Source organism: Lepisosteus platostomus, chromosome 19 (assembly GCF_059453375.1).
Source record: "Lepisosteus platostomus isolate fLepPlt1 chromosome 19, fLepPlt1.hap1, whole genome shotgun sequence".
Taxonomy (NCBI): Eukaryota; Metazoa; Chordata; class Actinopteri; order Semionotiformes; family Lepisosteidae; genus Lepisosteus; species Lepisosteus platostomus.
The window spans coordinates 6853379-6879619 of record NC_142629.1 but is presented as its reverse complement, the minus strand read 5'-3'; the positions used below and the strand labels follow the sequence as shown (position 1 = coordinate 6879619).

General features: G+C 43.8%; 1 protein-coding gene across 3 annotated transcripts in view; it reads right to left on the bottom strand.

Moving 5' to 3' along the window:
* The window catches only part of llgl1 (LLGL scribble cell polarity complex component 1), a 74499-nt gene that overhangs the window by 7835 nt on the left and 40423 nt on the right, over window positions 1-26241 (bottom strand). The window contains exons 6-22 of one of the 3 annotated variants that reach the window (XM_088613368.1): window positions 23173-23335; window positions 21577-21715; window positions 20473-20527; window positions 19707-19861; window positions 19106-19323; window positions 16938-17005; window positions 15143-15296; window positions 13146-13250; window positions 12535-12827; window positions 11937-12090; window positions 10858-11011; window positions 9053-9336; window positions 7856-8120; window positions 7230-7344; window positions 4933-5018; window positions 3073-3123; window positions 716-839 (exon numbers count right to left, since the gene is read on the bottom strand). In XM_088613368.1, the coding sequence (XP_088469494.1) occupies window positions 716-839; window positions 3073-3123; window positions 4933-5018; window positions 7230-7344; window positions 7856-8120; window positions 9053-9336; window positions 10858-11011; window positions 11937-12090; window positions 12535-12827; window positions 13146-13250; window positions 15143-15296; window positions 16938-17005; window positions 19106-19323; window positions 19707-19861; window positions 20473-20527; window positions 21577-21715; window positions 23173-23335 (2583 nt within the window). Of the gene's footprint in view, window positions 1-715; window positions 840-3072; window positions 3124-4932; window positions 5019-7229; window positions 7345-7855; window positions 8121-9052; window positions 9337-10857; window positions 11012-11936; window positions 12091-12534; window positions 12828-13145; window positions 13251-15142; window positions 15297-16937; window positions 17006-19105; window positions 19324-19706; window positions 19862-20472; window positions 20528-21576; window positions 21719-23172; window positions 23336-26241 lie in introns of all 3 variants that reach the window. The other 2 variants (XM_088613367.1, XM_088613369.1) reach the window with 2 other exon arrangements.

The window sequence follows — 26241 nt, the reverse complement described above, 5'->3', positions numbered from 1 at the left end:
CCTCTTTGCTTGTAGTATAAAAACGTACCTTTGGGCAGAGTCTAGAAACCAGTCCAGTCTCAAACATGCTTTATTAGACACGGGCAGGAATCTCCCACCCTTGCTAGGCATTTCAGTCAGACAATCCTTCAGCAGCAGGCCAGACAGATGCGATGCGTTACGAAGATTGAGGGAGAGGACCAAGTGTGGTAGTCTACGGTGGAATATCTACCAGCCGATCAGCAACAGAATTTGTCATGTTATCCGGCATTTATATCATGTTTGCCCAATAAAAGACTAGTGCACTTGCGACAGAAAGAACTGTCATTTTCCAGGTAACTTTGTGAAACCATTGCAGTTACAAGCGATAGGTGGTTTTTCAGATGCTTAGTGTCTCAGAATTCCAATTAATTTCTGCTCAGTTGCATTGTCTCTGCTACTAAAAGGCTAGATGATCTCGTTTGGGTCTTATCTAGAGAATGGTCTCTCCTACAACAGGCTAATAGGTAGCTGGCATCACAACAGATCGTACTCAGCAGTAACTGAGGTACACCACCTCAGAGACATCTGAACGACTGCCACCTTCTCCAGCCATTAAAACAGTAAGAGTATTTCTTGCACTGTTATAGAGAAAAGGAGGTAAGGAGTGTTAACTGCTTAAGGGACCGCCATTGTAAAAATAAGCACACCTTCTGAAAGTTTTGTTTTGAAAACGATAAGACTTAGAAGGCCTTACACTAGGAAGTCTTTGACGTCCTCCACTGTGATGTCTCCGGTGGTGTCGAGTGTGATGTCGGCGCTGCTGTTGGGCGAGTCCAGGGCCGGCGAGGACAGAGCTGCCTGGATCTCTTCTAGAACTCCTGAGAACAGAGAGAAGGAGCAGGAGTGGACACGCGGATGGACAGGGAGGCCCTGTGGAAAGCAGGCTACACAGCACGACACTAGCAACCACTTATGAGGGGCTAAAGGTAAAAGAGATTGACCTTCTGAAGTACTGTAGAACATACCCACATTTACACTCCTGCACAGTACTGTTCTCTCCTTCAAAACAAACTTAAGAATTCATCCACCATTCCACCGAGTCTGGTTTTCATTTAGACACAATTATAAGGAAAACAATGTGGAAATTAGTGCCAATTTCAGTAGGCCAAACTCCGCTTGGCTTTAACCCATCCATGGTGTTCAACAGAAAACTTACGATATACTACATAAAAATAAAAGGAGGTTGCTAACAACAATAGAAACGTTCACAGGATGACTCAAGACAGGGTATCACAGATGAGCCCAGCTGAGGAGATAATCGATCACGATCACAGTCCCGAGCTCTATAAGAGCTGAAAGGTCATATTGTGGGGCAGTATGGGAACCAGCATGTTCACTGCACAAGACTTCCTAAAAGTACGCTGGAATTATAGAATTCCCACTTCAATCTTCACATGCACAGACTATAACCTTTCAGCTTCCAAAGTATAATTTACCAGACATCTCGTTGTTCTTGCACAGTTCCCAAAGGCAGGGACACTAGATGCACTAATTTAAGGAGATCCATTTTTATGGACACAGTCACAGTATTTTGAGAAGTGACTGACTTCCAATAAAGTAACATGCAAAAATGGAAAACAGATTGGCCCGCAAAATGGTTAAATTTACTTTCAAATTGGAATTCATTTTAATCTAACACCTAACCTGTCAATGCACATAGTCTTCTTTCTTACTATAACGTTTAAATCCTTTTGGAATTCTAAACATGCATCTCTATGGGTAGCCTAGGGCGACAGGTGATTTTGCTTTCACTAAGGATGCAAATCAATTATTCCTGAGCTGCCTTGTTTTTAAATTAGATTGCAAACAAAATCTTAACAGGATTCACTGCAGACATGTTAATTGTGGATTAATTCTGTTCTTTTAAACAATTACATTTAACCATGAAAGAAAATTAGCACAACAGCGTGAGCTCTTCATCAACCAATTGTATGTTTTTGGAGGAGCTAACTGATCCAAGTAGAGTGTTTCAAAACCAGAAGTACATGGGTATCTGGTATGCAAAATTATATAGTCGCTGAATTACATTTACTTCACGCAGCTATGAATCCAATATCTTAATGAACAGGCACTTCTGATACATGAAATTCACAACACTAAGCACGGCTAGACGCCACACCTTGATTTGGAAGCAGTGTGTGTGGATGGAGTAGGGAGGGAGATGTGTGAAACTCTATACTTGACCAAACACTCCTGCCTGCTCTCGGGATGCACTGTAATTGAACATCTTGAGGACGATGCGGTCATTCAACAGGAGGAAGTGAACGAACTCGGGTATCACAACAAACATGAATCAGATTCTCATGAATCGGCACGACATCCAGACCCACATTGCTGCTCTCTAGGATCTTAGTGCTGTTACTCGCCTTGGGTTTCTGCTAATAATTCAAATCCACTTCTGGCTTCCCCCACTGCTTAAGGAGCTTCCACTTCACCACAATACACCAAGATGGCAGCAAGGTGTAGGGAAAATAAGAATGTCCTTAGATTTGTACTTCTGCCTTGTTCTTGATCAGGGATGCTCTTCAACTAGACATTTCCAAGCAAAACAAGGATCCAAAACAAAATCCCAATGAATCCCAAATGTAGTCTTAAAATTGCCCGAGTTAACACTGCCAGAACCAGACTGCAATCCAAAAACAAGATACCAAACGAATTGTTGTGGGGTGGGGTGTCTTTAACCTGAATTCTACATGCAGTATACAGTGTAGAGGTTTACATTTACGTATGAGCAAAACGAACACTTCAGAAGAACGGGGTTAACATTAAAACTCTACCCTAAAAAAAAACAGTGGGATAAAGAATGTTCTTCACACCTGTTGGGTCTTTATATAGTTCTTTTCAGAGGCTTGAGAAGCACAAGTTTTTAGTTTACCTGCGCTGTACGTTTGGGTAGCAGGAATGTTAACAGCCATACATAGAGTCTGAAGCCCAAGAGAGCAGACAATGTCGTCAAGAGGTGCCAATGGCCTCCAAAACAAGAACATGATTTGAGACACGGCTGCTGAGATGGAGTGGTGACTCAGTGGCTTTTGGGCCGTGAATACATACTAGAGTCTGTCAGCAGGGCGTTTTCCATTACCCTCCTCCTCGCCCTTCCGCCTGGAACAAAAAAGTTTAGATATACAGCCCCAACTGCTTCGGCCAAGTCTGTCCAGCTCCTTTTGCCCCCTGCCAAGCGCAACTGTCCCCTTTCAAGTAGACTCATAAATAGTTCAGAGACAAGTTAAACACTGAACAGAGCTCTGCTGCCTCACTCACACACACAGATGATATGCAATCCATGGAAGTCAAGTTTCAGTACGTTCACAAGATATGTAGTCCCTAATGGGCTTGATAAATCAGGAAAAGCAGGTTTAACAGGTGGTATAACTGGAATGGAGGTAGCAGGAGAAAGGTCTCCAAGGAGTTATACTCACAACTCACATCCCCTCTGTTTTGTAGTTTCAGAAGGACCAACCATGACAGTTACAGGGTTTTCCCCCCTTTAACCTTTATGGTTGGTCCCTTTGCAACACTTTGCACGGAATAATCCCTTCCAGGTCATCACCTTGGGAACCAGAGAAGTGTGAAAGCGAAGCACAAGTTTATTTAAAAGATTGATGGCTTTTATAAAATGGCAGTGATCAGAGAACTATTTCACCAGTACTGCTTAGAGGTTATAGTACAGCTGGAAGCACAGTAGGCACAGCAGAAAATCAAATAGACTGGATTGTGCTTTGCAAAAGCAAAGTCATAACTGGAGGCACCTTAATTTTCACATACAGCATACATTAAAGCGTTTGTTAAAGAATTAATGAATTTCCCAAAAGTCTAATTTCTCTCTCATGAATGTTTCATATTGGGTTTAATCTGGGGGACTGAGGGGATGGGTGAATTACTGAAGAGAGTCACTATGGTTACTGCAGAGTCATCAGTGTGATTTATCGGTCCTGATTAAATGCCACTCCAAGAGGGAATGTGAGCTGATTAAATCCAAGGAAGGAGACAAAAAAACAAAAATCAATAGGAGTAAGGTCCAGCCCCAGAGACTGAGGCCTTAAACATGTCAAAGAACAAATCACTCCAGTGCCACTCTGCTACTGCAGAACATACAGTGAGAGTGAAATAACACTGGAAGACCTCAAGAATCACTCCAATGGATTGTGAAGATTGCTTCAATTATTAAGCAGAGAGGATGAGAAAGAGCCCTATTAGAGCCAAGAGCCTGTTTTCATGTGGGACTTTTTGAAGCCAGTATAATACAGTTGCTTATTTCACCAATACAAACCTCAGTCAAGCCTGCGGTATGAAACACCCTCTTAAGATCTGGGAGCAGGTGATGAGATACTGTTTTTTCCATCATAAGATGCATCTTTAACAAAGGGAGCCTAAGTTTTTATAATGGAAATCCCTTCTAACTGAATCCTTACTCATTTTATACCTGGAATAAACCAAAAAAGAGGTTTATCCTATTATAAAATTAGGTAACTATGGTCCTTCTTTCAAGGGAAAGGAAAAGGAACATTTAAGCACTTATTCAGTGGATAGAGGGCACATGCTAACCAAGCATTACCTTGAGTAATGAATTGTGTATTACTGCTCACCATTCAAAAATGGACACTATATTATATTTCTGCTGTGCATTGAAACTTAATAAAGGACTGATCTGACTAGAATGAAAAGAACACTTTCTAAACTGAACTGCTCCTGACATCCTTACAAAACAGAGCGCAGCATCCAAAAACAAAATCTGACTTCCAAGACACTAAAATAGTTCGCCATCTATACAGCTCCAGCAGGATCATTTTTGAGAATACATGTGAGTGAAAAGCACAGCCAGCTTGCCTGGTATTCAGCTCAAAGTACAGGGAACTCCTGCGCAGGCTGCAAGAGACATTAACACAAGTGACCTGCAGAATGAGATCCTACCTTCTGCTTCACCCAGGGAATGGCTGTCACTCGCAGTCTGTAATTTATGAGTCCCATTGGCCTGAAGCGACCCCGTCGTGCTGTTCCTTCAATTAATGAAAAAGAAAATTCGTTTTTTACTTGTCTGGCCAGTTTTCATGCACAGCTCAGCAGGACATACTATATGATGAGACACTTTCAGTTTGGCAGCTTCAACAACTCTTTTGTGGACAAGATGCATATGTTTCATGTTGGTTTTTGATGTTTTTGCTTCCATGTTTACACAACGCAGTCCAGAAAGCATTCGGCTTGCTTCTCTGGCAAACGCAGAGTAAGCACAGTATTAACTGCCTTCTGAAGCACAATGTGAGGAGTGTCAAAGAGACTGACTTTTATTTTGATAATGCACAGATTGAGAGGTCAGAAAGCTACAAGCCTGTAGGCTCATTCCACATGTTAGGCTTTCAGCTTCTTCAGTAATATGGATCTCGCTCGCATACCATTTAGCTTGCACAGGCACCGAGGCACTGATACTGGCCCAGACAATGAGTGCAGGTGGAATTAAAGTATACTGGAGTCTGTGAAAGGGAGGGCACCTGTAAATTAGTGTTGAAGCTGGCACTGTGCAAATGTGTTAAGGGGGAGGGGAATAAGCCTTTGTGTTTCTTAAATTTAGAAAAAGAATTCTAAAATTTCATAGACATGCACTACTTAGAAGTGCAGTTGTCCCTCTAACTTATGGGACTTAAGAAGTAGCCATTTCTCCAGCACGCAGGCTGACACCAGCTACAACCCTGGGCTTGGAGAAATACAGTGGGTTCTGATTTCTGCTGTAGCTGAGCTCTGGAGGACCTAACTGGATCAGTCAATGGATCTCTGGTCATTGAACATGTGAAGCTGCCAATACAAAAACCTGCAGGATCGTTGCCCTCCAGAATCAGGGCCATGCTTGTTCTAGCATTATGAAAAACACAATTCCCACCCCCAGCTTCATTGCCACAGCATTGTTCTCCTCTTTTCTCCCTCCACTATGGAAAGTTTCAATATTTGAAATTCTCTCCAGGTCCAGGGGAGCCTCATGGTGTAAGCAGAGGCAGTAGGACCCTTTACAAATAGCAGCTCAATACCATATTGATTTCCCCTGCAGGGTTGCTCAGTAAACTGTATGGAATGTGCTTGCGGAGTGCACACCGAATGCACAATCTTCCACTGCACAACAGTATAAATCGTTGATATACTGTACTCACTTGAGTCTTACAGAAATGAGTTGTTTTTACAATGCAGACCAATAACAGTCATTTAATTCAAAGTAATACAAAAGTGATTTTAAGGACAAAGAAGAGTTACTCTTTCTAATGGCATTTTAATGGCAAAACATTCTTCGGGTCCCAATACTATCCCCCATTAAGACGAGCACAGCAAGATTTCAATTTTGGGTCCAAGGGTAAAAACAATTTTGAATTTTGAAAATAAGACTGTATCCCACTGAGCTTCTCAACTCATTTAACTCATGAGGTTTCTGCTGGAGTTAAATATGTCATTAGTGAACATTTAAATCAAACTCTAAGAGGTCTCGATTTAAATGAATGTGACAGGGAAGTATATCAATAGAAAACGCTGCCAGACTAGCTGCAAATATTGTTCAGGAACAACTGACCGACTGCCCAAATTACCGAAGCTTAACAAGAAAGTTACACTGACAAAATACCTGAAAAATTCTTGAGCTTTGTTCCTCAGAAGTTAAAAACTTTTAAAATGCACAATATCCAACTATGTTAATAAGGTTTGAAGGTAAAAAAAAATCAAATGTTTTATTCTACCTACTAAGAATATGCCGAGGGGGGGAGAAAAAAATACAGAGCCCAAGTGATAAAGTTCAGTCAGTGCCTCTTAACATCATTAGCAGCAGATCTGAAAGTTTAAAACTGCTATAGGTATTGCAATCGTTTAATTTAGTGCAGTAAAGCAAAACCACAACATTTTCTCTGCCTCTCCGAGTTACTCTGCAAGCAGAAGTTTATTTCGTCAGGCTTCCACCACCTGCAGTCTAATTACCCTACACACATTAAACCTTCAGAGATTTCTGAAGCTCAATGGAAGGATTTATTAAATGTTTGGACTTGGTGTTAAAGACTCCTGGACACCATGCCTGGCTCTTACAATGTAGGACCATGAGCCAGCCAGAAACAACGTCGACCCTGCTGCCAAGTTCTGCGGAGTAAATTCCGAATCGAAACAAAGACCTGAAGCAACAGACTGGCTAATGCCAAGGCTGTCCGGCTCGGTTACCGGAACAGCGCTTTATTCTGCCCAGTTACCCGAGAGGAGGGGAGCTGTGTGGCCTGTCCAGCTCCACGCTGCACACGGGCTCGGTGATGACGCGTGCCGACAGGGAGAAGCGCTCAAACTCGGAGGGCGAGATCAAGTAGAAACCTTAAGAACCGCAGAGGGAGAAAGAGAGAAAAAATTTGAACACGAAAGAAAGACACCGTATTTTCCAGAAGTAACGGTCGAATTCGGCACAAACGATCCAGATGAGCTTCAAGCACAGCAAAAGAGCGGTTTGATGGCAGCTGGGTTGATTCTGACTCAAATAGTGCATGAAGGACCCAAATTTTATAGAAGTAAGAAGGGATAAATAGTGTTAAGTGGTAGAACATCTACGCGAGTGTAAAAGTAGAGACGACAGACTTGATGCGACTAATGTTAGGTTTGACAGTTTCCCCCACAGCCAAAATAAGTCATCATCATCATCATTAGTGGTTATAAATTATACATGCTTTCCTATATTATGACAAATATTTCAAAATGACAGCCTGACAAACCGAGATTTGTTTTCACGTTTGACACAGGCAGGATAGAAAACGTCACAAGCCCGAACAACCCGTCTCGTCTTGCAGGGCCCCGCGTCCGGGAGCAGGGCGGTGCCGACCGGCGCGCTCACCCTGGCCCATCTTGGTGAAGACGCAGGACGCGATGCCGCTGATGTCCTCCTTGCGGATGCAGTCGTAGCGGACCTGCGGCCGCAGCGCCGGGACGCTGAACACGTGGATGTCGCCCAGGTTCGTGAGGCACGCCAGGCCGTTCTCCGAGTACTCGTCCGACGCCACGCTGCCGAAGCTGGCCAGCGCCACCTTCCGCACCCGGCAGCCTTCGTGGGCAGTCAGCTTGAACTTGGTCTTGGCACTGACTTTGGGCAGCGTGAACACCTGCAGGGCCGAGACATTGACCACGCTTCCTTTAAACCCCCGCCTGCCTTCAACGGGTCTTCATACACGTCTGAATTGTTTCCATTCAAACACACTACATGTTTACTTGTACATCGTCTACTGTTTGTTTGTATATTGTCTTGATGCGCCGTTTGCACTTTGTGTTTTTTACACTTGTTTTACAAATCGAGAGACTTTCCGCAAGTAAGAATTCCCTTGTACCAGTACATGTACCGGTTACATATGGCAATAAAGTTCAAGTTCAAGTTCAGTGGAGCCTCCAGTCCAAACAGGAGGACCTTCAATCCTTCAAGTATTCAAATGGGACACGTACCATTAAAAAAAGGGAGAAGAGGGCACAATTTCAGCCCATCTGATTTTTTTTAAAGAACTTCACATTATCTTTTACACTGAAAATGTCAAACTATGCAAATTATGAAGATTAGGCAAAAATGTACATAAATACCACACATTTTGATGTTTGACTAACCAGCAAGCCATAAGCGCAAAACCCAGTTCACTGACAAATTACCTTATTATTTATAATAAGGTATAAGAATCCTACCCAGAACAGACCAGTTGAACTCTTTTTATTGTAATATTAAATGGGTTTTCAAGCGCTCTTTCAAAATGATTCTTACTCCCTCCCTCGTGCAGTATGGTCTTTTTTGCTCATCTAAATTATAAGTGGAGAAACACCCCAATAAATAAGGAAATAAAGAAAACTGCATACCAAGGAAATCAATGGCACTGTATGGGGATTGAGGCTGGGTTGCTGAAAGTGAAGTGGTGGAATTCAATAGGTTTTGGGGATCCCAGCCCCACACTGTGGGAAATCCGAGTCAGCGATGTTGTGAAGGGAAGTATAAACAGGGGGTCCACACTAAACTGAGGAAGGAGTGCGAGACGGGGGGTCAAGCCCGTGCAGTCACCTTGAACTGCTCCTCGGAGGCGATGAGGACGGAGTGACTGCCCTGCATGTCCGGGGCCTTGGCCAGGTCCCGCGACACCTCGTAGGGCTCGGGCAGGGGGTTCCCCTGGCCGTCCAGCACCGCGATGGACACCACGGGCGCCCGGTGCATCAGCTGGATCTCCTTGCCCAGCACGGCCTCCACGCTCTGCTCCGAGAACCGGTCCTGGGAGGGCACCTCCAGCGCGTAGGCGTACACCGAGCCCGAATTGGTGCCGGCCCACATCGTCGGCCCATGGTGCGTGCCTTTCGGGGACAGACAGGACAAGGCGTTGTTTAAAAAAAAAACACACACAATGATAAGTAAACAATTTACTGGGACCTCCTCAGATACACACTTGTTCCAAGTGAATTTGTATATGAGGAGCTCATGAACGCTTTCTCCTCAATTAAAGCCTTGTGGATTATCCTACCACAGAACATGTGGTCCTCCACTACTTAACTAAAGCCAGAACTAGTTTGTAAAAACTCCCAAGCTGAATACTTACACGGAAAGTTTGTCTGTGTTTTAATTCCGTTGCCTACAGACCCTGAAGATGAGTAGGGTGTTTTCCAGAACATACGTCCTGAAAATACCTAATTTCTCCTCAACGAAAGTTAGACCCCATTGATGTCCAAGCACCACATCTCCTGCATTCAGAATAGTGTGCTGTATAGCGTGTGCTCTGTTTTCCTGCTGAATTGGACAATATGCGGAGTTTGTTGGCAGCTCAAGGCTACGCAGCTGTTCCAAGTAATACTACATCGACAGGAGACCATAGAGCCTGCCCAAAATGCTGGCTGTTTATTTAAAAAGAATTACTCACCAAGGCCTGAACCCTCCCACACAACCGGCTACAGCAACGACAAAGAAAATTCAATCTTAAAAAAAATTAAGTCAAACTACTACACTGGTTAACATACGTTTTTAGACAAAGTTTTCACTGCTGCTCACTTAAGGAGCAACGTTAAGTCCCTGAAGATAAAAAGATGGGTTCTCATGCATGGCTTACATTAATGTTAATTTTATGTTAAATCAGAACAAGATTCCTATGGAGATATTGCTGTACTAGAAACGTATGTGTGCACCAAGCAACAAGCACACATTCCAGTAAAAAAAAAAACATTTCATAGAAATGTATTACTACCATCTATAAACAACATAATATTGCTGCAATATGTGCGGTTTTTATTGGTCATAAATTAACAAGAATACCAGGCTGAGACTAAGGAATAAAACAAAGCAAATTATATAATCAAATGCCACAGTGCACTGTATCAAAGCTGTTATCCAGCTTTTTCTGTCTTTTTAACAATGTTAAAATGTGGCTCACTTAATTCCTGCCAGTTCTGCATTCTAAAGCTACTTAAATATACAGTAAATAACCAACATCCGGCAAACGTTATTGCATAAATGGCAAGCATCTACACCGTAAATGTAACATTAAAGAGAAAAAGGGCTAACACCTGAAAAGCAATAATTAAATGAGGAGTCTATCTTTATACAACTAAGTAGAGATCTCAGGAAACTCACCAATTACCTCAAGCAGCTTGCTAAGGACTCGAGTATTTGTAAAAGAGAAACTGAAATGAGATTTTGCCATGCTTGCTCTGGCTATTGTTTCATTGTGCTGTGTGACAAAGGAGAAGAATGAACACACCAGATACCCTCCTACCATGCAGCAGTAAGAGGAAACTAGATTGCCAACTACAGTATTTGGATGGGTCTTGCAACATGGAAGCGTTCAGGAGGCGTGACATCCTGGCGGCCAGCCCAGGCAGTCTTACCATCTCTCAGGTACGTGTCAGCAAAGCACAGGCAGCGCACAACCCCCGAGAGAGAGTCGTCGGCGGAGCGCGGCTCTATTCGTCTCTGGACCGGCGCCACCTCCACGTCATGCGGTCCAGCTTGCTCTGCTAGCTGGGCATTGGCTTCCTGGACCTGAGAGACAGCCTTACGATCAGACTGGGGAGGGGGTGCTGCCGCATTCAGGGGTCTTGGGAGTCTAGAACAAGGCTTCCTGCATGAGGATGTTAACCTCTTAACATCATAATCAAGAGTGTTGCATCAATTGTCGAGGCATGTGTCATAAGTACAGTATCTCATACTTATTCTATACTTGCAGTTTATATTGTATAGCCAGCAGCCATATCACCCTGCAACTCACAACTGGCAGCCCCACTGGAGCTCAGCAGGTGGGAGCCTGGTCCGTATCTGGATGGGAGACCACCTGGGAAAAACTAAGGTTGCTGCTGGAAGAGGTGTTAGTGGGGCCAGCAGGGGGCGCTCACCCTGCGGCCTTGTCCCAGTATAGTGACGGGGACACTATACCGTAAAAAAGCGCCGTCCGTCGGATGAGACGTAAAACCGAGGTCCCAACGCTCTGTGGTCATTAAAAATCCCAGGGCGTTTCTCAAAAAGAGTAGGGGTGTTTCCCCGGTGTTCTGGCCAGATTTCCCACTGGCCTTTACCAATTATGGCCTCCTAATAATCCCCATCTCTGAACTGGCTTCATCACTCTGTTCTCCTCCCCACTGATAGCTGATGTGTGGTGAGCATACTGGCGCACTATGGCTGCCGTCGCATCATCCAGGTGGAGGCTGCACACTGGTGGTGGTGGAGGGGAGTCCCCATTACCTGTAAAGCGCTTTGAGTGGAGTGTCCAGAAAAGTGCTACATAAGTGTAAGGAATTATTATTATACTCTTCATTTAAGGGTGTTAAAAATCTTGCCAAGCTAAAGAAGCACATAAGATGTCTCAATCTAGGGAATATCTACTGTAAATGGACCAATCAGACGAACAGAGGTTCCTGTACAGAACGAGACTGCTGGCTCCTCCTGGGGTGTGCAGCTCCAGCCTCCTCACCTTGCTGGTCGGGCTGTTAATGGCCACGCGCTTCTTCCCCGACACGCGGCTCTTGCGGATTCGCCTGAAGGACTGGCGCAGGGATTTCTTCAGGGACTTCACCCGGGACAGGGGTCCCTCCATCACCAGGGAGTCGTTGGGATGCAACGTACACCTGCAGCAAGGCAGCAGGGCTTAGATCACACCCACGATGCTTCTGGGGTGGTATATTCATTTTATAGAACCCCACGGTTTAGACACCATATTTCTGGATCTCATGCCCAGTTCCTGACCATTAAAATAAGTCCAATTCATCATCAGTTGAAAATAGTAACTTAGCCAAAGCCTTCATCACAAACCTCTCACACTGACCTAAGCAAAGATAACAGTACATTTCAGTTTGAGAGGAAATTTAACCTCTTTACTAGGCACAAGGATTACTGATCAGCTGTTTCCATTACTTTTGTGAGAAACCAAATCAGTTGTGCATGGGGGTACATCCGGTAAGCAAAATATATATATATATATTCCAACATGCACATACTGTAATTGGCCAAGACATAACCAATCAGCATGTACAGGCAGGCACGGAGCAGTATACCCAATGCCCACTGGTTACCTGGCCAGTACGGGGCTGCGGCGCTGGTAGTCAAAGAGCCCAAAGCCGTGGCTGGTCCCAAAGGCGATGAGGTTCCACTCCGCGTGCAGCGTTACGGCGGTGACGGCGGCCGGAGGCATGCACTGCACCAGGACGAGGGGCTGGAAGCCAGGGGGGAAGCTGATTGGCCCGTTCTTGGGGGCGAGCCGGTCGTGACCTTTCCAGGTGAAGCCCTCGCGGTCCTGGAGCAGGTCCACCGTGGCGCTGTTGATCCCGTGATCAGACTTGTCTTCATTCAGCTCCATCACCAGCACCTGAGAGGAGGGATATTCACTATAACAGTGCCTCATCTCACTGCTCAATAAACATCCGTTTCCTGCTACTACAGCTAATCTGGTTGTATGCTTTAAAAGGCACCATAAATAGTGGAAATTCTGCCCAGCATGTTTGAAATGTTCACTTTTACAGCTTAGGCAAATATAATTCACTGCAGAATAAAATTGCGTTTGTTAGGCATCAACAAGGATAATACAAAGATAGGTTTAATCACATTTCTTTTTATATTCCATAAAACCCCATGTGGGTCAATACACATTTTCTTGTATCCCAAGATGGAGACCAAGCCAGCTTACCTGGCCTGCTGTCCCAGCCACCACCAGCCTTCCGCTGTACTTACACAGCGAGATCTTCTGGATTCCCAGCCGGGGATCATCGCTGTATGGGTCAAAGCAGCCAACCTGAAACAAGAGGCTGACTGAAGACATCCATTTCTAGCCTAGAGGCCACACACAGCAAAAGCTTGCCGAGCAAGTTCAGTCGAGGAGCTGAGCAGACCGTAATAAGCAATGCTTGCTTGAGTCATCATTATCAGTGCATCTTATAATTGGAATGATCCAGTTCATGCGCTCTGCAAGTTAAAATGCAAAACCAAACGTTTCTTATTTGCTGGATCCAATCTTCAATTTAAAAGAGCTCCACCTTGTTGATTTACGAGCCTTTTCTTCCCAGCTTTCCAATACTTTAGCTAAAGTCATTCCCCATCTGTACTGCATAACTTGACCAAACCTGGAATGTCACAAGAAATGTTTGAGTCATGTTATGATCGAAATCAAGCCCCACTCAACATTACGTGACATTTTCCAGGAGTGGTCATTTGACACATCGAACTAACTGATCCACTCAAGGAAGAAGCTGGTGTGAACTATTTACATTGATAGGCAATAATTTTTTAAATAACAGATGGTTTTATGTGAATGTACTGGAACAACTCAGGGCTAAAAAGCCATTAATGGAACTCTTACTGACCGTGATCATTCTCTAAGGTAGATGATAGTGTTGCATCAAAACAAAATCAATACTCAGCTTTAATATGCGTTTTGTTCCACACAAGCTTCCTTGATAATGGGGAGCAGTGAGTTTCCACAGAGCATGCAAGCTTGTAGCAGATAAAGATGAAGAAAAATGCTTTTGAAAACAATTTAGATTGTTTCCATCTTGTTCTGTATTGTGCTTTTATAGTAGCCCAAACAGTTGAACAAATATCCGAGTATAGTACTATATATATATACACACACACACACACCTATGTATAGATATAGTATACCTCAGCAGAATAAGTACAGTATGTTGTGTGAAAACATAGCAGACAAATTGTCGAGATCTTCAGAAGATTAAAATCCTCAACAATCTGTTTTTAATTGCACTCAGAACAGGATGATGAGCCTGTGTGAACACTATATGCTGAGGATGCTGTGTTCCAGACTGTAGTCTTATTACTTTTTTGCAAGGAGAAGCCTGGAAAGAGAAAGAAACAGTCTTTGGCTTATTTTTTGATGAAAACTGTACTCCCTGATATGAGTGACACTCATCAGGCCATTAGGTTTACACATTTGGATATGCAGGGCTGAAAAATAAATCTGTATATTCTTGGTTTGTGAAAGCAAAAAAGGGTCAGGGAAAATCCTTAATATGGATTAAATTCTTCATATGTCCCCTGGTTCATAGCTGAACTCTCCACAGTTCAATTGTTTTCTGGAAGAAACGTAGTCTAGCCCCAACATGGTGAAGTATTAGGCTGTTTTTAGTATAACTTCACATTAGCTAAAAAGGTTCCCACAGTTGGATTGGGGCAGTTAAAAAAAACTTAACTCCCTTTAAGTACTTACAATGGAGCAGCAACCCTTTCCTCCTCTTAAAACCTGGTAACCGCATCACATAGCCCTCCAACTGCTGCCAATACTGAAAAAGTGGTGTATAAATACATTTATTGCTTTCCGTGCAGAATAAATCACACCTGTGACAGGGTTTCCCCCCACTGTAGTACTTGGGGTTCTGAATTCAGTGCGTTTTCCATCGCGACTTAAGTTATAAAGAGAGAAGGGTTATATCAATCCATTTAAGGATTAACTAGACCAATTTAACCCTCCTCCACAGCCTTAAGTCACACATTTAAAAGAGACGTAGCTGTACTGTAGCTGGAGACTGGAATGGAGATTTCCTGCTCTTGCAATGTTTCACAAAACACGACTGACTAAGGGGTTACCACCTCTGCTTTGCAGGGGCTCCGCGTCAGGACAAAACACTTGAACAGCGACTATCTCTTCACCATCACCGGGGTCCTGGGGCTTACCTTCCTAAAGGGTGGCCACTCCTCCTCCCCCGACTGCGTCAGGCTGTCGTTGTGGTCGCAGTCGGTCTGGAAGATGTTGGCAGTGCTCAGTTTGTAAAGAGGCTTGAGCGAGACGCCCGAGGCATCCCAGAATCGCACTGTACCATCTTCATGGCTACACACAAAATTGAAGACAACGTGGGTGAGTGCATGGAGGACAACACTGATGTGCTCTTCCTGTTCACAGACCTGCACTTCTGGATGAGTTAATTAGCCATTTACTTTCTGCAGAAAGTACCCCTTTCCCCTTCCCAGTTTACAATGGGGCGCTTACTGGAAGTGGAAACAACCTAATGGAGGTGTGTAATAATGATAAAGATTTCTATTAATTATTACAAAATTGAAAAAAAATCAAGGCCAACATCTGCATGGTGGATCTGATCTGACTATACTATGACCTGACTATGGTGGACTAGTGTCGATTTGGGACAAATACATAATTTTCCTCCTTTCATACGATGGTATCTAAAGACACTATCCCTGGACCCCTGCTCGAAAACCACTTTTCTACTAAGGGTTTTCATTATGTTAACTATGAAAAGGTTTACAGTCTTCTTGACTGCTGTAGCAATATACAAAGAGCAATGCTCTTTAAGGACGTGAAGGCTTGTTTTGCCCAGTTACAGTTAAGGCTAAAAGTCCCATTTACTCACAAGAGAGTAATAAGATTCAGATCTTCCCATTGCTCTTGCTTGCAACCTCTCAGAGTAAACAGTTCAACTGCACAGATCTTTACACTTTATTGACTCTTAACGCTTCTTAATAACAGCACTTTATTTATTTAATATTTTCTCCAAGTAAAAAAAAGTCCCACCAACAAAGAAAATGCAGCGCAAAAGGACCTAGAGGTAACCCAATCCCAGTATGACTAATGAGTCATCTGCCCTAATCCAGGACTGCACCTCACTATAGTCTATTAAATCATATGCATCAAAACTGCAGGGAGTCATGCTGGAGTCCTTCTAGCAGGTTTTGCTCTGTCTTTATAGGAAGTTTGCTAAACGGTGATAATTGCGTCTCATGACAAGACTAAGAGAGACTAATTGCGATTACGTCACTCATATTTTTCTATACCTATTAGGTTGATAATGGTTTATCTCCATCTCTTTTGGAAGATACCCATTTAATCTGCTCATTTAAGGAAGTCAGTAGAGTCCAGTTGTCCAGTGTTATGCATTATACTATGATAATTTATCTAGGTAATTTACAGTCGTGTAAGACGGCGCATCTTCCATGTGCTTCTGCTAGGCCTTCCCCTGTTCAGGGTAAAACGATTTTGAAATTTTTTTTTTTATCTACTCTTTTACAATGAATTTACTATTCTTCACTGCACTTTACCATGCTTTCACACGGGTATAAACACTAATCTGTTATATGCAGTATGTAGTCACAGATCTATTCTGATGTCCATCTTCCAAAACAGTGAAATACTAGTACTCCGTGTTATTTAGACAAACACTATTCATGGATGGGACACCAATCCCCCAGTAATGCTGGTCCCCACTTCTGCAGCTGGGTGGACTGGAACAACTGGTGGGTTGTGGGTTCGAAATCCTGCTGCAGACCCTGCTGTTGTACCGTGTAGGATGTACCTTTATCCAGTTACAAGTTCAGAAATCTACCCACTACACTATCTCTTGCCCACTGTTATAACACTGCTATAATTTAAAATGAAGAAAGCTTTGTTGGAAGATATTGGATACCACAGGAATCCCTGACAGGTCCTTATTCTTGGCGACACACTGCTAGGCCTTACCCAGTCAGAAGCAGGCCTTTGTGCTTCGGCTCTGGTGCCAAGTTCTTCCCCCCGTTGATGGGCCACTTCTAGATACAGGGGGGAAAAAGGCAAAAGTTACACCTCTGAGATCACTGCAGACCATACAAAATGCAAGTACCTGGCCAAGACTCACAAAACACGATGGCGGGCTTTAGCAATAACACCCTGAAGAGCATATGGAATGTATTATGCTCAAGCATAATGTTTTGATAGTTGTCACTGTTTGCTAGACGGACACATGGAATACTGTTCCAGCTCCTGACAGGATTGTTCTGGCCAGCAAAGCTACACATACACAGCCTGTCACCACGTCAGTGTAGTTACCTGACTGAATGTTGCTAATATTTTGGCTGATAACCACGTACTCTCGCAGGACTCAGATGTGTGAGTAATAGATGTGAGTGATGTCTGGATAAGCTCATGTTGACATCACTGTTTTGGGAACAGTAAATGGCACGCTTTCGGATCACACTTCATTGTGTCACACGTTTAATATTTGACAGCCCACACGGGGAATGGCACAGAACTCTGAAACGGGGTTTCACAGCATTTCATATATCTCTTTCTTCTCATGCCACAGTATTCTCAATACCAACTCCTTGCAGGCTCTGTGCATAAATGTGCCAACGGCTACGTTTAATTTAAGCATTCCATCTGCTTCCTATCAAACACTCAGATTCAGTTATAATGCATTTAACAACTGACACCTGGCACTGTGCTAATACAATCAAACCTGCATTACAACCACCTGTCAACTGTGGCTGCTTTGCAAAATCCAGAGTATTAGCTGTCCTGAAGTGTGTGGGTAAGGTAACTCACTACAGCCAGCAGCAGGACCAGTCTGTTTAAACCCCTATGTGTTATGCCAACACAGTGTGAATTTTACAACTCTTAAGGTGTTAAGTACACTAAAGTCTGAGGCTGTGCTGAAACTTTGCATGTGGTGGTTGGGAAACAAGGATCCCAATTACTACTATTCTACAATAGTACATGCAGGTACAGTACAGTGAACCTCTGTCCCATAAAGTCATACCTTCAGGACAATTTTCTTAATATCTCAAATGGCAGAAGCTCTTGTGTTAGTGTTGTGGATGATCTCTATAATGATGGAACAACCAATCTAAAATACCTGTTGATCTGAACCGTGCATAAACCTTAATATTTTAGGAACAACAGTTAAAGTGATAATTTTGTGCATTTATATAACGTTCTGTATGTGAAAGGTTTTGGGATCAGGATACAGAAATCACCCACCACTTCAGTGCAGCACCCAACAGTATGACATCATAGCCATTCTGCACCAGCAGCCCCACTGCACAGCAGATCGGGTAGAAAAAGTGAAAAACTGCTTTCCTCATTGAATGAAGGAGAAGAGGTAGGCCAGACTGCGTAAGCCCAGTGTGGAGTTCAGCCAGGATGGCAGGGATACAAATTCTTCTTCTGAATAGTTTGCTAAAATGAAGTTAGGATGTTGGTTTCACAACTCATCTGAATGACAGAACCTCATACCACAGTGTCCTCCAGTTTCCATACTTGGGCATTGGTTTGCACACACCAGTCCACAGACGGGTCTCCCATCCACGTACCAACTAAGCTCAGCCTTGCTAAGCTTCAGATATCTGACAAGACCAACATTGCAGATGGAAACAACAATAGCTCTAGCCAGATACCTCTACCACCTTAAACCACCTCAAACCATTCATTTAGCCACCGTCTAGGCGAACTACTCTTTGAACTGAGTTCCTTTTGAAATTTGTCCCCCAAAGGTAGCCCATTCTTTTTTGGCTAATTTTGGTCTTTGCCAAATTTCCCATTGGCCCTTACCAATCATGGCCTCCTAATAATCCCCATCTATGAATTGGCTTCATTACTCTGCTCACCTCCCCACTGATAGCTGGTGTGTTGTGAGCATTCTGGCGCACTATGGCTGCCGTCACATCATCCAGGTTGGGCTGCACATTAGTGGTAGTGGTGGAGGGGAGTCCCCATTACCTGTAAAGCGCTTTGAGTGGAGTGTCTAGAAAAGCGCTATATAAGTGTAAGCAATTATTATTATTAATTATTAGGTCCCTGATGGACTCGGTTGTTCCACATCAGCAGTCCTGTATCACCGATATCCCTTCTCCAAGTTGCAAGCACAAACTTACCATGTGTGTCTGAGGTGGGCTCTGCTGCTGCCCTGCACCAATGATCTTTTCCCACAGTTTGGTTGGCACGTTGGAAATGTGGTAGGAGCAGGTAATGGCAGAAGAGTGCAGTGGAGCAAGGTATGGAGATGGAACAGTGGGCCACCCAGAGGTCTGGAGGTCTATCACAACCAACTCCTCCTCCAGCAGGACCACCAGGGCAGTGGGGTCATCGTACTCTGTTACAGCAAAACAGGAGGGATCAAACTGGGAGACGCTGGTAGCCTTAAAAAATGAGCAACTTAGTGTCAAATTCCTTAACTAAATCAAACGCATAATAAAGATAAAAACATTTTAAAGCTGGTACTAAAAATCCAGTTTACTCAAAGCATCAAATTTAATGAGCAGATTTCAATTTTTAATCCTTTAAGATCTCCCAGAATTCTTTGCCAATATTCTGCTTCAGGATACTGTTACATCGTGCAACCGGAGATCATTCTGAAATGCATTTAGTTTATTCTGAGTGCAAAATGTTTATCCGAAACATTTTTAAACTGCTGCAAATAACAGATGAGGTGTGCACTTGCAGGAACTTAAAAGCTTAGCTACTGATCTCACTGACCTTTGTCAACATCTGTATTGTGAATGGTGAAAAAGTCAATGACGCGAGAGGTGAAGTCCAACGTCACTTGTGTCGTCTCCTGGAGCACAGTCACACAGTGTCTGTCTCCATAGCTGGCCCTGGGCATCCCCCCACTGAACAGCACAAAAGGGGCCCTAAAGCAACCAAAGGAAAAATAAATCCATCTAGAAACACTGCGCATTACAGTACGAAGCAGGAATTCCCAATCCCGGTCCTAGTGAATCACACAGCTGCTGGATTGTGTTCAAGTCAAGCCCTCGGTTATACGAGTGAACCCTCCACGGACTTAATATTATGACTAATTTGAAGTGTTTAAGGGTTTCTGGCTTTTAACCATTGCATTTCATGTCAAATAAAATCCCAAATCTCTGGGGGGAAAAAAGACAGCAAACATATTAAGACCTCAATTAGGAAGTTAAGCTCAGCTAGAGTAAGAACCAGCATGTGTGTGGGGGTCCCCAAGACCCAAACTGAAATCCCTGATATAAGGAACCAACTGTATACGAAACACCCATGGGCTGTACCTCAACACCTCATTGTAATTGTCAGGTCTTGTTACATTAGAGCCTTAAGGAAGCGGTACATTTCTATATAAATAAGATCATCGTAAAGATCAAATTACACATGCTTTTAAATATGAACATGTAGAATTCAAGACATTGTGACGTTTCGGTAAAACTGGCTCAGCGGATTAGACATTTCGGGTCAGCTCCACCACTTTTATTGAAGAAGGCGTGACACAAACCCGGACTCGGTCGTCCTCCACAGGATCTTGTTAATGGCTTTGCAAGGAAAAGGACCTGGAGAGGGAGGAGCAGAAAGACTTGTTTCAGACAAACCTCAACAAACACTGGTGGGTTTCCTGGCAGACACAGGGAGCCCCATGTGCTGCTCTGCGGTTAACCAACTGCTGTCAAAAACTCAAACTGCCAGGAGGAAGGCAGCAGAAACCTCCTGCTTAACTCCTAAGTAAAGCAGAAATAGTAAGAAGAGCCCCTCTCTTTTACCTGTTCTTAAAAATAGTTATGCTACTGTATTAAAAACCACTGAAATATACGTTTTCAGAAGCAATTACTTTAGGTAATCTGAAATGGTTATGGAATTCAGATTACAGGACAAATTTGACTAATTTAACCCTTGGCCTCCTTTCCCGAGAAACACCAAGTTAAAACCAACCAATGGTGGTGAATGTGTTCCCACACGCTGGGGTGTAAGCTATTTATTGCCGCCACTCAGTTCAGCGAACAATGGAGTGTAGCTCAGACGCACTGTCACCTGGAGTCTGGTCAGCTGATTGCTCTCCAACGCTCAGGGCAGACCAGGCCGCGGCTGAATCTTGCACACAGCCGCCGGACAAAAAGTAAAAAGTGCAGTGCCATCGCCTGGCTCCATTCAAGTAGTAATAATTCATAATTCCTTTAATTTATATAGCACTTTCCTGGACACTCCACTCAAAGCACTTTACAGGTAAATGAGGACTCCCCTCCACCACCACCAGTGTGCAGCCCCACCTGGATGATGTGACAGCAGCCATAGTGCACCAGAACGTTCCCCACACACCAGCTTTCAGTGGGGAGGAGAACAGAGTAATGAAGCCAATTCAGAGATGGGGATTATTAGGAGGCCATGATTGGTAAAGGCTAATGGAAAGTTTTGCCAGGACACTGGGGTAACACTCCTAATCTTTTTGAGAAACGCCCTTTTTTACTTTAAAGTGTGCCCGTCGCTATACTGGGGCATTAGGACTCACACAGACCACAGGGTGAGCGCCCCCTACTGGGCCCCACTGACACCTCTGCCCGGTGCGTTCCCAGAGAGCGCTCGGGTTCAAGCGGCCTCCCCCGCTCACCGTACGGTATGATGGAGGTGACGGGCTGCTGTGTCCGGAGGCCGCCGCCGCCGCCGTTCACTGCCCACACCATGTATCCGCCGTCGCTGTGGGAGCTCACCAACGTCTTCCCGCTGCGCTCCCAGCCCAGGCTCTCCAGCTGCTGGGGGGGGTGGGGGACATACACACAAGACAGAAACCGTCAAACATCCGAGCCCTTCACCAGTCTCCTCACCAAGACGCAGGTCTGGGGGAAAAGTCCCAATAGAGGAAATGGAGACGGGCAGCTACATTTCCCAGAAACACCAGTTTGCGTGGTTGTAATTCTACCTCAGATCTTTGCTGAAGCAATAAATGCGATGAAGGATTAGGAACTATTATTTTTGTCTTGGTTTTATACAGTATGGAGAGCCGTGGAGAGCCAGTTTGAAGGCTGCAAAGGTCTCGGAGGCAATGAGGACTTGGGACAAGAGTGAGAAAAGCAAGGCACACCTGGGAAGCACTTGCTTCAGGTATTCAAGGGAAGGAAACTGACCAGTCTGGGGAACTGGAGGAGTTTCCTAGGAATATGACAAGAGGGAAAGTAGAGATGGTTTTCTTTCTGGGCAGACCCATCTTTCAATGGGGAAAAACCTGAACCAGTATTTTGACAGCACAACTTGGTTGAAACGCAGTCTGGACCAGAACATGAAGACGAGGAATAATACTTGTGCACTATTTCTCAACTCAACTATGCGGTAGGTGTAGGGAAACTGCCAACAGAAGATGCCTGAAAAAGCACTTGGCCCCTCAGTGTGTTACAGCAGTTAATTACGAAGCCTGTAGAAATTCAGTCTCCAAGGACTGCAGTTACCTGCTATCGATTGACATGGATAGCTAAGACAAAAGCTAGCCGGGATGCCAGTAATGTTCAAGCTTGATGATCCCCTTGAGAAATTCGCTTCGCAGCAAAGTATAACAACAAAAACAAGCATCACCAAGTTCAGCAATAGTTCAGAACAATTTCTTTTACATTTAGAGAAAAATTGCAAAAGGGATACACAACTTCCTTAGTCTGTTTCCATTACACCCTGAGGCACAGAGGCATCTCCCAGATGGGAATAGTGCAAATCCACAGAGGAGGGGGTGACCACACTCTCCATAATGTTCTTAGCCTTCTTTTGACCCGTTGCTTGTAGAGGGCATTCAGATGGATCGGCTTCACCTCCCCCATGATTTTGCAACTCATGAACTCTAATCTCCCCCCACCTATTGCAATTTGCAGTGTTGATGCTGCTCTTCAACTCTTTTAGAAAACTGTGCTCGATCATTACGTGAAGGTCTTGAAAGACTTGCTCTTTGTCAGCGTTTCACACAAATGAAAGAAATGGGAGAGATGCCTGTAAATATGGCCTCCTTGACAAATCGTGGCATTTGATCATGTTTATTACCTTTTCTGCTTTATGGGAAATGGGGACATAGGGAGGTTTTCATGAGAGTGTGATAATACTATGAGCTATGCAGTGTGTGATATTACAGAACACCTCTGAAAAAAGTAGCAGCACTTAGAAGCTGGTGATACAATGCAGACACAGCCCATTTTGACTAAAAAAGGCATCAGCGAGGAGCTTCACTCACCTGGTTTCCCAGGAAGAGGCCGTCCACCTGCCTAGTGCTCTGGTCCCACAGCACCACCAGGCCTCGGCTGTATCCGATAAGAACTTTGTTTGGACTCTGGGGGTGTTCCTGTAGTGACTCCACTGGCCCTAGAGATTTTCCACTCTTGTAGTCCTCGGGAACACTGGAAGTGTACAAAAGAGGGACTGGCGCATAAACAACGAGAATCACAGAATTTTGAAGAAATCAACAAAATAAGTGGAGCTCCATGGTTACAATACCCAAAAAAAGCCTAACCGGGGAAAGCTTACTGGGGCATATGAAGACAAAGCATCATAAAGACATTATACACAGCCAACAGATTCTAAAAATAACTACTGAATTGTTTCCGCACACATCAAATGTGGACTCAAAGGCCAGCAATGATCTTCTTTTCAGCCCACATGACCCTCATACAAACACAGGAGGTGTGAGGACTCGGATAATACAGGACTGAAACAGAGTATTCATCTGTTGTGAGTTACTGTATCTCCATGGCGAATTCTGGTCACAAGTGGCTAAACATCATATCAGTGATGTGTAGTCTTCAGAGCTCAAAATGGAACCTTAACAACCTCGTTTGAGAACTCCTGAGACTTCTCCTAAACAACACTTTGAAACATTGTGTTTTAGCCAACCATGTATAATGCTGCCTTAGCACACTTTTGTTTCCATGTCTGAAGTCCCTACTCATCAGGGATAATAGCTGGATTTTGCATAGGGAGGCTTTGAGATCACTTCCTGGACAGATGCAAGTTTCTAATGTGTATTCAGCTGCTTGGCAAAGTCCTGAAGAATACAAATTACAGTCATTACCCTGAAACTAAGACAAGGCCCCTGGCTTAGAGGCTGCCACTAGCAGCTTATCACCACAAAGGTCAGCATTTAGCAAAGAACTGAACTCTAAAACTCGGTAAAACATTTGGGAGCTTAGACCAGGCCACCATTCATCAGCACGAAGCTTGAACTCATGGCTATTTAGTCAATGATGTGTTTCATTGAAAAGCATCATGAACAATGAAAACGGAGCCTTATGGGATCGGGCAGTGCCAGGCAAGCCTCCTAGTTGTACACATCTGTATCCCAGTGAAGGCTGGGTTAGGTTTCGGTTCATGCGGAAGACATGGCCAACATCCAGCGCTGGAATGTGCACACTGCGTCGATTTGGCCAGCAGACAGGAGATGCCCATGAGGGGGCAAGCTAAGGGGAAAAGGATTACTGGCAGCATGCCAGGCTGAAAGGCGAGGCCAAAAACCACAAAACAGACAGACAGCCACATAGTACCCAAGTCCCAGGAGCAGGAAAGGCCTCGCAGCGCTTCATTCCTCTGACTAAAAGGGCAACCGCTGAGCGCAACCCCCAGGGCAAAGGTGAGCAGTGCTGCAAGACTTGCGGACAGCAAGGTGAGAGTCGCAGGCCCTCAGTGTCACCTTAACCCCACGTGCATGTTTGACTGCACATCTAGTCACCACACTGTTGCTTAAAGCAGGGGTCTCCAAGAGTCCTGGAAGGTCTCTCATCTTTGATTTTAGCTGCAACCTGAAGAGTAAAATCAAATGTATTCTTAATTGAAACCTCGAACTTTTATGCTCGATTCCTCAGGACACCCAATTCATTCAAGGCACAGTTACCTACCTACAAAAAAAAAGGTTACCCCTTGAACACAATCAAAATGCAGCTCATAAACCTACAAGTAGAATAAAAAAAACAAGACAAGTCCCTACAGGAATGGAGTTTGAGAAACATGGCTTAATATTAGCTGGAAATTCAGTTTTCTCCAACTGCTCTCCCACATTCCTACACTTTTCAAACTTTGAAATGAAATCCAATTAAATGCAGGAATAAATCACTGGGATTTCATACCCTCATAGTAACCCTGAATCACTAGGGGAGCAAGGGAAGGCAAATCGTGCCAAAGAAAGCATTGTTAAAAACAGTGGTTTAAATCCCATTTCTTGAAATCTTTGAGTGCGCGCTGCAAGACAAAATCCCACTATGGACATCTTAACAAGAAACAGAACAATCCTTCAGCTAGACTCCAAATACTGCATGACTAACGATTTTATGATCTGAGGACTGCAAGGGAAAAAAAAAAATCAGATTCACAGTACATAATTGCTCAACATCTTTTTGAATGTAGTTTGGGGGAAAACAAACAAACCCCGCTAAGCTTAAAGTTAAGATTGGCTGGGTCAAAATGATCCAAAAGCACAGTTTTGTACCCTTATAAAATGATCCTTGACCCATGTTCTGTTCTGGTGGTAGGAACAGTACATCAACAGTCTCTTCTTGTTAATTGACTGCTCAATTTTTAAAGTAATACTACAATTAAAAAAAAAACTCCATAGAATACATTTATTAAAGCATGAACTTCTTAGGCACTCGAGCTATTATAGACATGTACCTACCACATTGCTCATCGCTTTCAGGGATTTTACCAGGGTTGTTATACAGTACAAACCACTTTGATTTGCAAATTCTCCTTCAGCCCCTTAAAACATGCTTGTTTTTCCAAATTTGTCAAAGCCGCATTTAGCCTGTAAAGATCCCCATTAAACATCTAGTTATTAAGCAGGGCTCAATTAGGTCTTCAGCTCTAAAAAAGCTCAGCAAATGAGCGGGTTAGGGCTCATCTTCACAGAGACAGTAGTTATTAGGCACCAGGCAACCAGCATCTCATAGGGAGGTACAAGCTATAATTTAAAGCAGGATTTCACTATCTTTATAATCGTGGGGGGGAGGAGAGAGAGACTCCATTTGGACTGTTTCTATAAAACAAGGGTTTTAGAATGCACTATTCCAAAACTATTACAAAATGAATCATTCTACAGCAACGTTAACATTAACACACTTTATTTTGCTTTTTTAGTATTCTCAAAAAGGGCAAACTTATGCCTGACGGGAAGATTTGCTGTATAATTACCATAAATTGTACACTGTGTGAATACATGATAAAACCATCCTCTTATGCTCTGACACACTTATTGGATTGTATTGCAACCTAACTGGTAGGCCCTTATAACATTTATTAAAAAAAGACTTAATCATTA